This window comes from Herpailurus yagouaroundi, unplaced genomic scaffold (genome assembly GCF_014898765.1).
Source record: "Herpailurus yagouaroundi ecotype Mexico unplaced genomic scaffold, PumYag 164, whole genome shotgun sequence".
Classification (NCBI taxonomy): domain Eukaryota; kingdom Metazoa; phylum Chordata; class Mammalia; order Carnivora; family Felidae; genus Herpailurus; species Herpailurus yagouaroundi.
The window spans coordinates 33,107,438-33,124,018 of record NW_024412405.1 but is presented as its reverse complement, the minus strand read 5'-3'; the positions used below and the strand labels follow the sequence as shown (position 1 = coordinate 33,124,018).

The 16,581-nt window shown below is 38.7% G+C and overlaps 1 protein-coding gene across 19 annotated transcripts in view; it reads left to right on the top strand.

Annotated features, from left to right (window-relative positions):
- The window catches only part of LMO7 (LIM domain 7), a 201,600-nt gene that overhangs the window by 153,103 nt on the left and 31,916 nt on the right, over positions 1 to 16,581 (top strand). For 15 of the 19 annotated variants that reach the window (XM_040487332.1, XM_040487339.1, XM_040487323.1 and 12 more), the window contains 6 exons: positions 645 to 1,364; positions 2,321 to 2,350; positions 9,456 to 9,573; positions 11,867 to 12,009; positions 13,338 to 13,770; positions 15,483 to 15,794. In XM_040487332.1, the coding sequence (XP_040343266.1) occupies positions 645 to 1,364; positions 2,321 to 2,350; positions 9,456 to 9,573; positions 11,867 to 12,009; positions 13,338 to 13,770; positions 15,483 to 15,794 (1,756 nt within the window). The remainder of the gene's footprint in view (positions 1 to 644; positions 1,365 to 2,320; positions 2,351 to 9,455; positions 9,574 to 11,866; positions 12,010 to 13,337; positions 13,771 to 15,482; positions 15,795 to 16,581) is intronic. The other 4 variants (XM_040487342.1, XM_040487340.1, XM_040487324.1 and 1 more) reach the window with 3 other exon arrangements.

Here is a 16,581-nt window from a genome sequence, read left to right as displayed (position 1 = left end):
GCATGCATGAGCAGGGGAGAGTCAGAAAGAGAGGGAAAGAGAGAGAGAGAATCCCAAGCAGGGTCCACACTGTCAGTGTGCAGCCTGACTCTGGGCTCGACCGCACGAACCATGAGACCATGACCTGAGCCGAAATCTATAGTCGGACACCTAACCGACTGAGCCACCGAGGTGCCCCCATTGGGGTCTTTTTGAATGCTTCACAGCATTTTATTTTTTAAATTCTGCTGACTACCTGTGCCTGTTGCATAAAGTGCTTAGTGACCGACTCTTCAAAATCTGCAAGATCGCTGCTTCGCTGGGATGGGGGCTATATCACTGTGGGTGGCAGAATACGGGCAGGGTAAAAGCAAGTACGTATTCATCAGGGAGGAGTGTGCTGTGTACGTTTTAGCCCCATCAGTTGGCCTGGACAGCACCCACCTTTCTTGAGAAGCGCACGCTGCATTTGCTTATTTAAATGGTATCCAAGAAAGTCACGGGTGATGGCATTAAAGGCTAGTCTTTCTCCCAAGCAAGAATCCCTCCTGTGACTCCATGACATATTTCACCCGTGGTAACTGACTAGTTGGTCTGCTGCCTAATTACCTGTTCTACCTGAGCTTAATAAGATTCTCCCTTCCTTTTTCTTTTCTGTGCTTCAGTCAGTTTTTATTACTTCAGGCCCTCCAAACATATTCTGATGACATCTTGTCTTCTGAAACAAATACCAAAATTGATCCCACTGCCGGCCCCAGGCTCATAACACGCAGAAAGAATCTCTTTTCTGCACCAGGGTATAAAAGAGATGACCTCGAGATGTCAACCCTAGACCCTGATTTAGAGAATGATGATTTCTTTGTCAGAAAGACTGGTGCTTTCCATGCAAATCCGTATGTTCTCCGGGCCTTCGAAGATCTTAGAAGGTTTTCTGAGCAAGATGATCCTGTCGAGCGAGATATAATTCTGCAGTGTAGAGAAGGTGAACTTGTACTTCCGGATCTAGAAAAAGATGATATGGTTGTTCGCCGACTTCCAGCACAGAAAAAAGAGGTGCCTCTGTCAGGGGCCCCAGACAGATACCAGCCAGTTCCTTTCCCTGAACCCTGGACTCTTCCTCCAGAAATTCAAGCCAAGTTTCTGTGTGTACTTGAAAGAACACGCCCATCCAAAGAAAAAAGAAAGAGCTGTAGAGTGTTAGTGCCTTCCTACCGGCAGAAGAAAGATGACCTGTTGACTCGCAAGATCCAGTCCTGGCAGCTGGGGACGACCGTGCCTCCCGTCAGCTTCATCCCTGGCCCCTGCAGTGAGGCAGACCTGCAGAGGTGGGAAGCCATCCGGGAGGCCAGCAGACTTAGGCACAAGAAACGGCTCATGGTCGAGAGGTCAGAGTGTGTTTCTGCAAGGATGTGGCTTGTAATGGATGGTCTTGTATAACTTTTCTGTGTGAGAAAGTGGCATTGTGTTGCCCAACTGTGCATGTCAGAAGCCATTTTGAAGCATCCTGCAAAAAGTTGTGTTGTTTTGAGGAACCTGTAGTGATTTCATGGAAAAAGTGCAATTCCATATTTGCACATCTCTAAATCAGCTAGCTGAGGCCTGTTTAAAAAAGGTGTGTACATAAGCCTTGCCTTTGGCCTTAAGGAAGACTATGGTACTATTTGCAACATGATGTTTCATGAAAATGTTACATTTACAGACTTTATAGTCTCATGTCCAGGCATTTCTGAAACAGTCTGCTTGTAGTTTAGTTTTCTGTGTTTCTCATAATTTGGAATGTATGATTTCTGTGTAACCATGTCCCTTGAAATATGGCATTGCAAATTTCATTTAACTTGATTATAATTTTTGTTTTTGACCTAGGTTCCTTGGATTGTCAATATGTGACTTTTTAAATTTCTAGTTTAAAATTGAGTGCAGACTTTATTAAATGCATGAATGTTATTTGCTGTCTGCTAAATTTTACATGTATGTAATTATGGCCATAATGTGTCTGCATTTATGTGTTATGCAACTTGCCATTTTGATGTTCAACTTGTTCAACTTTGGGATGGACAAATGTAAGGCTGATTAAAATCACGAGATCCAAATGCAACATTTTATTCTTGACAACAGGAAGTTTTCTGTTATGGATTTGTTGGTTCAAGGTAAATTAGGAGACTGTTTATCTTGCTTAATTTGATTCCTTGAGATATGAGATCAATTAGAATTTGAGACATTAAAATGTGATAAAACTTTTTGAGTTTTGTCCATCTCAGGTTAGAATCTTAAAGTTATTGAACATTTAGAAACTAACATAACCGAAAAATGACTTTTAATTTTTGGTTTTCTGATTTCTTAGACTCTTTCAAAAGATTTATGGTGAGAATGGGTAAGTTTTTTAGTTTACCGTAAAAGAAAAAAATCTTTGCATATTGTTTGTCCTTTGTATAACATGTCGTCGCACTTCTGTCCTGGCATGTCACTAAATGCGGATGCTGTGTGCTGTGCATGTAACTTTTTAAAATGGGGGAATTTTTTTCTTAATTTTACAGCTTAATGATGATGATTCTGTATCCAAGTGTGCAGTGCATGAAGTGCTATATGACTGCAGTAGGTTTTGTGTTTATTAGAAGTTTAAAATCCAAATTTTTTTTTTTTTTTTAAATTTAAGGGGTCGATTAAAGGTAACACAATTACTTGCCTAAGATTAGATATATTTGGTTTGGTATTTGATTGCCATATAGACCAAAATTCTCACTGCTGGATGTTGAAGCCCTAATAAAGGTGTTTTAGAAAAATCTATGATGGAAAGGAATATTAGCATTTACCTTGAAGTTGGAATTCATACAGGTGGTATTATCTATACACTCCTAGCTTATGGAGAGGTTCATTAGTCAGGGTGGTGAATGACATTAATATTCCCTTAGTAGAATTTGGAAGTATTTTCATGATTCCTGATTAGGGTAAAAAGTTATAATATGGCTATGTTACAGCGCCAAATCAGCTTTCCAAATCTGCAAAAATTAAAATCTTTTAAACTCTTCTGGAAATGTTTTCCTTTTCTGGAGTAATGGAGAGTTAAGAGCAAATGCTGCCATACTTTTACTGCACACTGGAGAATCATTTGTGCTCAGGGCAGGATAACCAGGTGGCTGCATCTCAGTATTTTCCATCAGACTTGCAGTAATTTTGTGAATCTAACTGCTAATAGTTTTTTCCAACAAGAAGAAAATTTAAGTATGTCAAATATTTTAATCTGCCTAAGCCTTAGTAACTAAGTATATTCCCCTACTGGGATTTATGTCATCTCTAAAAATCTCCAGTTTTGATAGCATTGGATAATTTTTAGAGTGTAGGAATTTTGGAACTTGCTAAAATTACTATTTAAAGCAATATAACCATTCTAGGTGTCAAAAGTGTAATTGAGCCCCGGGCAACTAATTGCAAGTACTTCTCAGCCACTGATTTTAAAAATCAGGCTCCCAGCATGCTTTCAATGGGCCATGCAAAGGCACATTATTCCCTATCCAGCTCCTCAAGTGCTTAAAGCTTTCTCACTGGTGAGGGTGAACAAGGCAATTGTCAGCATGAAGCTTAAGCATCTGCTAATCTCAATTCACCATGGGAAAGCTGTTTTAACTGATAAAAAATCTCTGCAGCTTCAAGCATTTTGAATGAAAACTTTCAGAATTTTCATTGCTAATAAGGCTTTATAATCTAAACAGTTTGTTTTTCTGAGTATAAGAACTTGATACGAATATAAACATGTGCAGCCATTTCAATGACTGTACATGTTCCTCCTTAGGGATACCCTGTATGACTGGGTTAAGAAAAGAGAAATGAAACCCAAATACCAAGTTTAGAAAGCTAAGGATTTTTCTGGTCTAGAGCTAGCTAGCAGCAGCAAATACCTTCTGTAGACTATTTCAAGATCGTTGCTTGTGTGGTACAGTATTTGTTTTAAAAGCCTGTTCTTCTTACAGTTTAGCGCCAAGGTTAACACAAATAAAGCAAGATTGTCTGTAAATTGAGATTGATGAAAGTAATGTGAATATGTCTTCAGAAAACTAGAGTGTGCTTTATACCACTTGTAATCAAAATCTTTTACATGGGATTTTTTCCCCCCATGTTCTATCGGTTACCAATAATTTCCTTAAACTGATTTGCTGCGATGAAAAGAAAAAATTGGATTGAGTATAGGCATTTAATCTAGAACTTGTTTCCTGTGGATAAACATGTTTGTAAATGTTTATCCACAGGAAACTAGGGATATTTCTTCATGATATTTCTTGGACGACATATATGTGGTTGAACTTAGAATACTTACCTGGAAAATCATTATTGCTCACCATCCTGTGATTGAAAAATGCCTGCCTGTAGCATGAATGCTTTCCTTTTGGTAAGGACCAGGTGAAAGAGACATGTACATTCCCTTTTGAAGTCTTAGAGTGTTCACTTTTGGCTTGCTTTTATTTGGCGCTTAACATCTGTCACTTTATTTTTACTCTGATGCTTTATATGTGGCGGTCATTTCCTCACGTGTGCTTCTGTGTCGCATGGATTTGTCTGTATGGTTCCATGACATTTGAAGACATGGTTATGATGCCTCTTGGTCAAAGCTGTTAATGACAAAGTTATTGTAAGGGTATATAGCTATAATTTGTAATATGACTGAGCCATTACATCTTCTGCCAGGATCAACAGGAAATGAAAACTGATTCAAGGTGAAGTTGTAATCAAAGGCAACTAAGAGATACATATTTCACCTATGGGTTTTGGCCAAAAGATTCTATAGAACTGTAAGGACACCTAAGAAAACAAAAAGGAAAGGACAATAAAGTTGATGCAAGTTTCTGGGGATTTTGTCCCTAGGGGACGTTCAGCAGTGTCTGCAGACATTTCTGATGAGTTACATCGGATGGGTTGGGGCTGGAGGTTTGCCACCAGCACCTAGTGCTTTTATATCCTGGGATCCTGCTAAATTGTCCTGCCAGATGCAGGATAGCCTCTTACAGTAAATAATTCTCTAGCCCAAAATATCAATAGTGCTGCTATAGGGAAACCCTGATTTAGACTATCAACCTAAAAATGAAAGGTTTCTTATGTTATCATTCTAGTTTGTGGCCGTTCTAAAGCCTATTATCCAGGTTTTAGTACTGATTATGCTTCAGAGAATTCCTACAGCACCTAATGGGAATATATTTAAAAGTGCATAAGTAAGTGTATTCCTCTCTTTCCTTGAAAGTTCAGGACTCCGGGGACCCCAAACTTATTATCATGGAATTTCTACTTGCTGTTTAAGGCAATCAGTGATTTTATATTTAGGAAATTTTGCTACATGTTAGTCCTTTTTGATCCCTTGCTTCTTAGATATTACTTCTTAGACTATCTCTGGTCCTTAATCTCAATTCTATGAGGTAAAGAGGTTGGTATTAGATGCATTGTAGAGACATGAAGAGACACAGCTATTGTAGCTTTCCTGAGGACATACATACAGCTAGTGAGTGGTAGAACCAGACTAGGACATCATTTAATAAGGTAATCCATGCAGACCACTTGCCAGTGTTGCTGGCACATAGTAAGCCCTCTGAAGTTTAATATTATGCTGTTAACTCTGATAAGGAAGGAAAGAATTCTTCATGATCTGGCTGAAAGACTTCTGTACTCAAAAAGTTCTAGATTTTATCAGTGTGGCCTGGGGTGACCTCTCTAGTCTGAAGCTGTTTGGGGAGTTAGTTTTCAAGAGATCCCATGCAGCCATGTTTGCCTTAATAAGGATCATTGGTGTGTAGCACCTGATGGTTTTTAAAATACGATCAGTATAACCTTCCCCTTTTCTCATAATAATCCCATTCTGGCTTAAGTAATGAGGACCTGAGGCTCAGAGAAACTAAGTGATGTTAGGTTAGGGTGAAAATTGGTGCCACTTCCAGGCCTGGAACCCTCACCGCAGTCTCCAGTGCTTGGTTCAGCCTGCATGGAATGCGCTCAGGCTTTATTTAGGTAACTTGACATCCTAGGGAACAAAGGGAACTCCCATCTCTGCCTTACGGAGGGATTAGTCTCCTCTACTCTGTTTGGCTCACTTGGTTCATACTGGAGGCCTCCTGGGTGCCAGGCTCTGTGTTCTTAGCTCCCAGGAGGACGATGTAGCATCTGCTCATGGTGAACGTGTTTTCTGAAAAGATACCTGTTAAGGTTTTATAGTGCAGGAGGATGAAAGCTCAAAGAATGTACATGGCCATTTCTGGGCCAGCTGAGACCATCCAGCCTTCCCTCCCACTGGAAGATTATTAAAGTATTAGCATATCCATGTTTCTTTTGGAACATACATAACCTTATGTGTTGGGTATCCAGATTCCTCTCATGCCTTGGTCCTGAAAATTTTTTTCTTGCCTCCTTTTAGTGAGTCTTTTAAAGTATTAGCACAAAAAGTCTTATTCTTTGCAGTTATAACTTAATTCATACTTTCAAATTCACATAAATCTGGTTTATATTTAGTCATACCTAGTTAGGTATATATTTTTAAAGATGCAATATATATAATTATATATGTATTCTGTATGTAATTCCTTAATACTCTTTAGTAGATCCTACAATGTTTTCTTTATAAAACTTTGGGGAGGGATCTTAATTTGTTATACACATAAGAAACATTTCGAGTTTATTTTTTGCTTGATTAAATATTATAAAACTTTCCTCATTCTTGCCATCGATGTTAATGCGTGTATCCTGTGTGCCTTGTTATACATCAATGTGTTTTTCCCCAAATAACATGTGGACTCATGAGGGAGATAAGCTAAGCGCGCACACACACACACACACACACACACACACACACACACACACACACCATACGCACTATAATGCTGAGTTAGTTAATGCCAGGAGGAAGGTATAGCTAAAGCACTAGAGAAGTAGAGAGAAGGGACAGGCCACTTTTAGCATGGAAGAGGTAGGAATCATTACCAAAGTGGTAGAATATTCTGTAGAATAACACATATATGAGCACCTACCATGGGCTGGGCACTCTGCTAGGTGTAGGTGATATAGAAGCTGACAGACTAAATCCCTGCTTTATAATCTTACATGATGAGGCAGGTGATTTGTAAATAAACTTTTCAAATGACAGTAAATGCTATACAGAGAAATACTATGAGGAGAAATGGTGAGGGATAAGGTGACCAAGGGAGAGGGGCATTTGCTCTTTTTTATAGGGTGGTTAGGGAGGGAAATGCTGAGGTAACATTCAAACAGATGACTGGAAGTGAGAGGTAAGCCATATGGTTGGTTGAAGAGCTTTCTGGGTACGTTGAAGAGCAAGTAGAAAAGCAAGAGGTTGAGCAAGGAAACCAGTTGGCTGGAGCAAGGTGAATGAAGGGGAACACGGTGGGAGATGAGCACAGAGAGGTGGGCAAAATCCAGGCAATGTCCTAGATCTTAGAACAATCTGCTTTTAACTCGTGTGAGGTGGAAAGAAACAGATGGGTGCAGTGTACATGGATGTCATGATCTGAGTGTAATTTTGAGAACATCCCTCTGGCTGTGGTATTGAGCATGTGCTATTTGGGCAGGAAGGTGTAGAAACAGGAAGATTGATTATTGTAATAATCCAGGTGGGAGATATAATGGCTTGGATCAGGGTGGTAATGGTGGAGGTGGTGAGAAGTGGTTGTATCCTCATTATATTTAGAAAGTAGACAGGATTTAATGATGGAATCAGTTATGATGTATTAGAGAAAGAGAGGAATCTGGGATGACTGAAAGAATTTTGGCCTAAAATCTGGAGGATGGAGTTGAATTTTACCGATGAGTCGATTGTGGGGTGAATAATCATGGTTTTGGTCTGTTACAAGTCAAGTTTGAGTTGTCTGTTAGACGTTCAAGTGGAGAATGAATAGGAAGTTGCTTACACCCATCCAAAATGGAGTGTATCAGGGATCTTGAGGAATGAGTGGCATTTAAAAAAGGCATATATACTGGTGAAGGGCTTTCATATTGGAACAGTTAAAGAAAGACTCACTGGATCTGGAGGCTGGGTGATAATTTAAGCTACTTTAAAAGTCTAGCTAAGAGCTGGCTGTGTTCTGATCTAGGGTGTTGGCAATAGAAGTGGAAAGAAAAAGACACTGAATAAGAGGACTTGATAACTAATTGAAAGTAGGGAGAAGGGAGAGGCAAAGGTGAAAAATAGTTCTTAGGTTTCAAATGTGGATGATTGGAAGCAGGTTACACCATTAACAGCCACAAGCAGAAAAGCAGGTTTGGGGACAAGATTCAGTTTGGCTACACCAACAATAACCATGTGTTTAGTGAGTTATAGTTTACAAAATCCTTCCTGGATATTATTTCAAGTGGTCCTTTTACAATTGAGGTGCCTAGGGGATATCCATGTAGGTAACTTATTCAACAAGTAATTGGAATTGAGTAAAGGGAGGATCTGGCCCTGGGCTGTGGATTGGGAGTCATTTGCATAGAAACTAGTTGAATTCCTGAGCTAACTAAGGGCAAGTATGTTATAAAAGAAATGTGGTGATAACAAAATCTTGGGGAAGGCAAAGTTTAAAGGCCCAAGAGGATGTGGAGTTACTTAAATAACTAAAAGTAGAGTCTGTTTTAATGAAATAAAATCCAAAATGCATTATGAAAGATCTGTGGGAAAGCACATTTTGAATACCCCACCTTCAAAAGCTCTGTCTTCTGTCTTTGATTCCTCCAATATTCGTACTGGACTCCTCTCACTACCTCACTTTCCAGTGTAATTTACCATCCATTCTGTGTGCGTGTAGACAGCACACATATATGCCTGTGTTTAACACCCCACTCTGTTCATTGTTTCCAATCTAGAGTGAACTGAGAGCTAATCCACAGTACATACCCATGGCAGGAATCCATATTGGGAGACCTGAAATCTACCAAAATAAAACACAGGGCTATAGAAGTCATTCTATTATAATTGGCTGTTAGAAATTACCTGTGGTGCTTTGAGAACAAGTTCAGGGCAGTGGTAGGGTGGATCTTAGAGAATCCTTGAGAAGAAGCAACACATTTATTCAAGGTATTGAACTTGAGGAGAAAATATCAGGTAATCATTAAATTATTTAATAAGTGCCCAGAAAAGGCAGCCAAACCTTAAAAGATTATCTTTGGGGAAGATAGAAAATTACAGATGAGTGTAGTAAATATTTCTTTCTAAAGTAATCCCTTTATGCACGGACAACTCCAAATATGAACATTGGATTATTTTTTAGACTCATGCAGGGTTCATTTAGCCATTTTGTAAAAGAATTCACACTTGAGTGTTAGGCTCTTGTTTCTCGTTTTGGAAAAACACCCATTTATCTCTGTAGTGCTATTTCTGTGATATTATCAGTAAAACATCTAGGTCGTACAGCAGAAATTTAGATGGAATTTCCAAATAAAAGCCCAACCTTCCAGTTTTAACCCTAATCCGGTCATGTGAACCTTGGTTACCATGGGTATTTTTGTCGTAGGAGCAAGTCCATGAGTGATGTCAGCGCAGACGATGTTCAGAACTTGCGTCAGCTGCGTTACGAGGAGATGCAGAAAATAAAATCACAATTAAAAGAACAAGATCAGAAATGGCAAGATGTGAGTACGTTTTATACTGGGAGATGGGAAGACTGGGAGAATGTATTTATTTGACTCTTCCTTGCTTCTCTTAAATGAAAATCAGTATACTTGAAATGATTTTCCTTGATAAGAATTCAGTTCTATAGAAAATGTGATCGACTTCCTGTAAAAGATTTTACCTTTTGACCTATTACTGTCGCCTATTTTAAAGGTCACTGTGAAAAATACAATAGGAGGTTTATTTTCTCATATTCACTATGAGTTCTAAAAAATGTGAACCTGCTTCCTTACAGCATGGTTAACTTGTTAACTTGCTTTGGTTGGTTGAATTTGGAGTATGACTTATTGAAGCTTGTGAAGAGAAGAGACTTAGCTCAAAGTTTAGGGGTAGCAGAAGAGTAGGGGGTCCAGAACAGTCTTGGCATTAGCAGGGAGAGATGAAGGGGGCTCTGAGAGTTAATAGAGATTTGGGGAGAAATAAGAAATGTAACTAGGAGTACTATTTGGGTTGGAAAAGTAGCTGATATGAATCAAAATCAGATGTTTTGGGGCGCCTGGGTGGTGCAGTCGGTTAAGCGTCCGACTTCAGCCAGGTCACGATCTCGCGCTCCGTGAGTTCGAGCCCCGTGTCGGGCTCTGGGCTGATGGCTCGGAGCCTGAAGCCTGTTTCCGATTCTGTGTCTCCCCCTCTCTCTCTGCCCCTCCCCCGTTCATGCTCTGTCTCTCTCTGTCCCAAAAATAAATAAACGTTGAAAAAAAAAATTAAAATCAGATGTTTTCACAGAGCTGACCTATATCCAGATGTTTATATGGATATAGACGTAATATTTAGCTTTGTTCCTGCAGGAAAAAAGCTTGACCTTTTTTTTGAAAGAGGTAATTGTTACAAACCAAAGGAGTGTCTAGAAATACACAATAGATAATTTAAACAGAGCAAACTCAAAAGAGTTTGAGGGCAACTTTATGGGAAGGGCAGAGTGTTAAAATGAACAAGAGGGCCAGAGATAGTAAATCTTCATTTTCAGAGAGATCAGAGTCTATGAAATGAAGAAGAACCCTCTGCCTTGGCTGACACTAAATTCCAGTGTCTCTTTTAGTTGGGAACTCGATTTAATTATCAAGAAACAGTAATTCAATGTCACTTTGCCAAAAGACATGGTGGTGGTTTGGGTATGAAAATAACTATTGAGGGGTTATCCATTAAGTCAAGTCAGATGAAAATTCATGCTGATTATCTTGTAGGACTAAATGGACACTGCTTTTGTTCTTTTTGGAAGTAGTTTGTATTGGCTTCAGGCTGTTTTTAAACAGGAGTGGCCCTGTCTACTCTTAAAGGTATAAAGCAAACTTAGTTTAGTCTGAGACCTTGTATGTGCTTCTGTTTGGACTGAAATGCCACTAGTAATTCTTAACATGGCATTTCTCTATTTTGGAGACATAGAAAAATGTCTTAAACTCCTGATTGTGACAACCAGCTTAGGCTGCTAGGGCTAATTTAAAAGGAAAATTAAGTTGATTGTCCTGGGGTCAGCCAGCTAGGTTAGACTTCTATTCCTGGGAATATGGGAAACAGATACACTTATTCCTGTGTGGTCTTCCTTATTGCCCTGTCAGTAGGGGGAGTTTACTGGCTTTGAAATCATGTACTCAAGCCTGGCCTCCCCAGGAAAGCCTTTCCAACCTCTGCCCTCCCCTGCCTCAGGTACAATTGACCACTCCCTCTCCTTCAAACCCCCACCATCCTGTGCAATCCAATCATCACATTCACTGTTGAACTTTTATTGACAAGTCTCTTTCCCTTCAAGACCAAGAGTTCCTTGAGGGGACCCACATCTTCTGCGTCTGCATGTTTGTGGTCTTCTGGATTGAGCTGGGTGTACGTTAGATGAAAGAGCGTGCAGTCATGCTTAACCATTGCAATCCTAGCTCTGTCCCAGTTGTAGTCGTGAAATCTGCCATTTCACATGACAGACAGATTATTTGAGTGACATGAGAATAAATTTGAAACAGTTCCTGATCTTTCTGACCTGGCACCCAATTACAAGCACTTAGCGTTCTTTGTGAAATGGTCAGGGAGGCAGGAGAAACAGTAATGGGGTCTATTTTACTAGGTCAGGTTTTTTAGACAGACACATGAGATAAAGGTTGGTACAGAAACGCCAGCTATAAAAAGCAAAATTAGGGCACCTTGGCATCAAGTTGGAGTGAATAGTTTCAGCGATGTAATGGGATACTCTGGCAGTCTCCCACTGCTAGAAAGGGTGTGTATGAATTCAGGTATGCCTGTGCTGATGTGATTTTCTTCTGTTAGGACCTTGCAAAATGGAAAGATCGTCGAAAAAGCTACACTTCAGATCTGCAGAAGAAAAAAGAAGAGAGGGAAGAAATTGAAAAGCAGGCACTTGAGAAGTCTGAGAGAAGCTCTAAGACATTTAAGGAAATGCTGCAGGACAGGTAAGAAAGCTGAGTGCATCTCATGGTTGCAGATACCAGTGTTAGAAATCCATATTTTATGTAAGTGTAGTGTGATGGAAGGTGTATGCCAATATTAAACCATAAACAGATAGACATTCAAGTCTCAGTATGTTGCTCTGTAAAGAAAAAGCAAAGTATTGCTGTAATAAATGGTGACTTGGATTAACAAAACAAATGGGCGCTTAATATAGTGTGCTTTACTTCCTGATTTTTACATTGTATATTCACATGTGATATTGGATGGTGTTGGCTATAATTGGTGCCGAAAATAAACTACTTTTCCTCCTTTTAAAGTGAATTTAGGAATGGAGTGGCCAAATAAAACCAGGTCCCACTCTTCCAAATTGTGTAAAATATAAAGTTCCTTTTCACGTTTTAGTGGTGCGATTAAAATTATATTTTAAAAGAAGAAAATATAAACGTAAATGGGAGGGGCTGTATTTTTGGCGTTGCAATGTGACAGGATAAAGGTCCAATTTAAACTTTCCTGTAGAGCAGTTGCTGTGAGAAACCTTGGAATATTTCTAGGTCATGGGGAAGGCAAATATGCTTTATGGATAATGTCAAAAAGGAAATGTGCTGTCAGGCGAAATTAAACAAAACTCCTTTGTGCCCTGGAAGCAAATGGTAAACACCGTTTCTTTCACTTAAAGGTAATGCAGTTTGAAAGGTATTCCCTACTAAACAGGAGTGACGAGGATGTTTCATGAAGTTCTCTATAAATATGAATGGTGTCTTTAATCTGTAACAATTGTCCATGTGAGTTCTCTCAAGCCATGTGAAATCATATCCTAACTTGATCTTCCTGAAGTCTGAGTCCTTTGTGGAAATCTTTTATTTTCACTAAATTGTTTAAAATTGTGTACAGGGGAAAAAAAAAAGCTCATAATCTTGTAAAGGAAGCCACATTTTTGGAAGGTTCAGATTGGTTGTAAGTTAGTTATGTCTACAGTGTGCTAATTTGGGAAGATTTATGAACTTGTGGGTAAAGCTTTGTGAAGAATCCCTTATTAAATATCTTAATTTTCTTATTAACAACTCTTTACAACTAAAAAAAAAATCCCTCTCCAGTATTTGGAAGTATTTGAGAGCCTGCTTTAAAAAAAAAAGTCCAGTTCTTAAAATTTTTAAGTGTGGCACTAAAAAAATCACGTGTATTTATTCTATTACCATTGTATTGGTTATTGTGTGCAGTCGGTAGCCTTTTTATTCTTTGTCTTATGTTCTTGCCAAAGTAACCCGTGTGTCTCTACCTCCTTGTGCTAAATGCATAACTTTATGGTTACGGTGTGCTTCTTTCTGCTAAGGGAATCCCGAAATCAAACATCTGCAGTTGTATCAAGAAGGAGGTTGCATTCTTCTGATGATATCTTGCATGAAGAAAAGCTTTCCCCTAGACTGACCACGTCAGAAGCAAGTTACCAGAGTGAAAGAGTAGAAGAGAAGGAAACAACATATTCTGCAGAAGTTCCTAAGCAAGATTCTACAACTTTTGCAAAAAGAGAGGACGCTGCAGCAGCTGAAATTCAGCTTTCTTCTCAGAGCCCCATGGAAGAACAACACCCAGACGCTTTGTCTTCTCAGCATTCACCGAGTACACAAACTGAGTCGACTCGAATTTCAGCCTCTCTCCCCAGAAGTTACCAGAAAACTGATACAGCCAGGTTAACATCTGTGGTCACGCCTAGACCTTTTGGCTCTCAGGCAAGGGGAATCTCATCACTCCCGAGATCCTACACGGTAAAAAAAAAAAAAAAAAGAATGTGTTCCCAGTTCATTTAGTCTGTTCTCAGGAGCACAGTGCTGGTAAACTTATGCAGAAGTTTGAGCTCCATTTACTTGATGTATAAAATGTACATAACTTATGTATAAAGCAATTCCAGCCAGTTTAGATTCAAAAGACATTCAATGCTTAAAATATAACAACCCTGTGGAACTATTTTAAACTTTAAAGTCAATGAAAGTAAGGCTGATAACATTTTAAAGAATGAATAAGCTCTTTCTAAGGCAGAGCATTTTTTTAGTGTTATGTTTTCTCAAATACAGCTTTTGTAAAGTATTAGGTTGAACTATGTGAAGATGCTAATAGTTCTTTTTGACCTACAAAACAGCAATTTCACATGGTTTAACCTGAATATTTTCAGGTGCCTTATGAACAGCTTTCTAGTTTCCTCTGAGTACCCACTTTATTAGAATTTACTATGCTTGAAAGTGGTTATTAAAATGTATTTCATGGTTCTATTTATATTGGGATTTTTAAGAATATAGAAAATGAAGTTGTTTGCCCTGAGAATGAAGCAGTAATGCATACCTGAAAGTGGATGTATTAATTTTAACTCTATGTCTTAAGATCAATGTTCAAATTCTTTCTACTTCTGCCAATATTGTATCCTAAAAGCTAAGAAAAAGCTTGAAAGAAATATTTAAGGTAAGGAAAACCTGCATAAACTAGCCAGGGAACTCCTAATCATTATATTAAGTAAAATAGAGATATATTTGGTAGCATAAAAATCAAATATATATGACTCATTACTAACATATCAAAAGACAATTTATAGAGTCAGAAAAATGTTAGATGAATTCTAGATGTAGGGTTAACATCAGTAAGATTTAACATGCTCCTACAAATGAGTAAGAAAAGATAAGCACTAGAAAAGCACAAAAAAGATAAGCACTCATGTGGAAATGAGTAGCCAGTTTAAGGAAGAAGGAATTCAGATGGCTGATGACATAAAACACATTGAAGCATGTTCAACTTCATTAGAGCAAGAATGAAATGTACAGCTTTCAGTCATCAGACCGACAAAGATTTAAAACATTGAAAACGTCTGGTGTTGGCAAGGGTGTAGAGACACAGCCATTCTTGTACATTACATTAGGAGTGCACTGCTATAATTTTTTGAGAAGATATATATATATATATACACACACACATATATATACGTATAATTTATATATTACATTAGGTTTTTTAATATTGCATTTATTATACATAAAATATCTTTTGGTCAACAAGTATACTTTTGGAAACCTATGAAAATAAATATTCCAATTGTAATAATATGTAGGTACTTGTTGCAATAATTTTGGAGGTTACAGAAAACTTGAAACGACATTAAATACATATCAAGTGACTAATTTGTAGATATCCCTACTATACAGCATTCAATAATTAAAAAGTGTAGTCTAGAGATCTATTAAACCCATCAGAATGATGTAAATGAGCAAAGAAAGTTTCAGAAGTCCGTTTTAATATCAACACTTTTGTAAAAACAAGTCCTCCTCCCAAAACATCATGTGTCTGTCCGTTAGCATGAAAGAACGTGCTCCAAGCTTTTAGCATTGGTTGCTGTGGGAGGTACGTTACTTTTATAGTTTTAAAGTATTTAGTGTATGTATTTTTTAAACAGAAATCTAACAAGGCCAAGCTTAATATGATGTTTTATTTTTAGATGGATGATGGCTGGAAGTATAACGGAGATGTCGAATATGTGAAGAGAACTCAGAGCAGTTTGGTCAGCACCTCTGTGCACAAACCTGACACGATCCAGCTTGCTACCAGCAAGTCCAGTGAGAGAGAGGGAGTAGCGGTGGGAGAAGGTGTGATGCAGCTGCCCTCCCCTACCCCCTCCTTCTCATCGCTTTCCCAGGAAGAGGCTGCCACTTCTAAAGCCACACTGTCTTCACCATCTGGCCCTGACTTAATGTCTGAGCTTGGAGAAGGGGGAAGCTCACCACAGACAGAGGTCTCCAGATCCTCACAGGTGAATTTGGGGAGGTTCCTCATCACCCACTGCTCTGAAACATAAGTATTTCAATCTGCAAACCATGCTTCTGACCTCTAGGCATTATTATCTGGGCTGATAATGTGGAAAACAATATTGCATTTTATTTTTAGCACATCTTGGGAAGGAGGAGGCCTCTTCCACCTTTGAGTTTATGGATCCAGATTACCCTTATGATGTGTGTGAATCGAGGCTTGCTGGACGAGTCTCTTTAGGGTTTGGCTGGTTTTACTCTCTACTCCTCATTTCAGCAACTGCTGCCTTATACTTCTAGTACTCAGCAGTCCCTGGTTCAGCTGTGGGGGTCACTTGGAAGGTTATAGATTCAGGCCTAACAGGTAAGTGAGTAATAAAAGCCTTTTCTCAAGGAAATTAACTGACCACAAGGGGAAACTGGTACACATGCTACATGCTGGTCTCTAGGGGCTTGGCATTTCTTTCCTTGTATAAACCATCTAGTGACTTAATATTGATTTAGAAAGTCTACAATTTTGTCCCGTTTCTTGTATCTTAAAGGGAATATTGAGGCTTAGTTACAGTAGGACAGTTGTGTTCTGTAACATTTGGAGTCCAAACAAGATATGCCATCAAATGAAGAATGACTGGAGGCCATTTATAGTTTTTCCTAATTAAAATCACCAAGAGAATTACTAGGTAATGAATGCAGTATGTTTTACACGTAAGTTAAAAGTTGTTGGTTGTCCAGAGAACAGAAAGCTTTTCTTTAAAAAAACAAACCAACACCTTTGTTAAACAGTTTGATAGC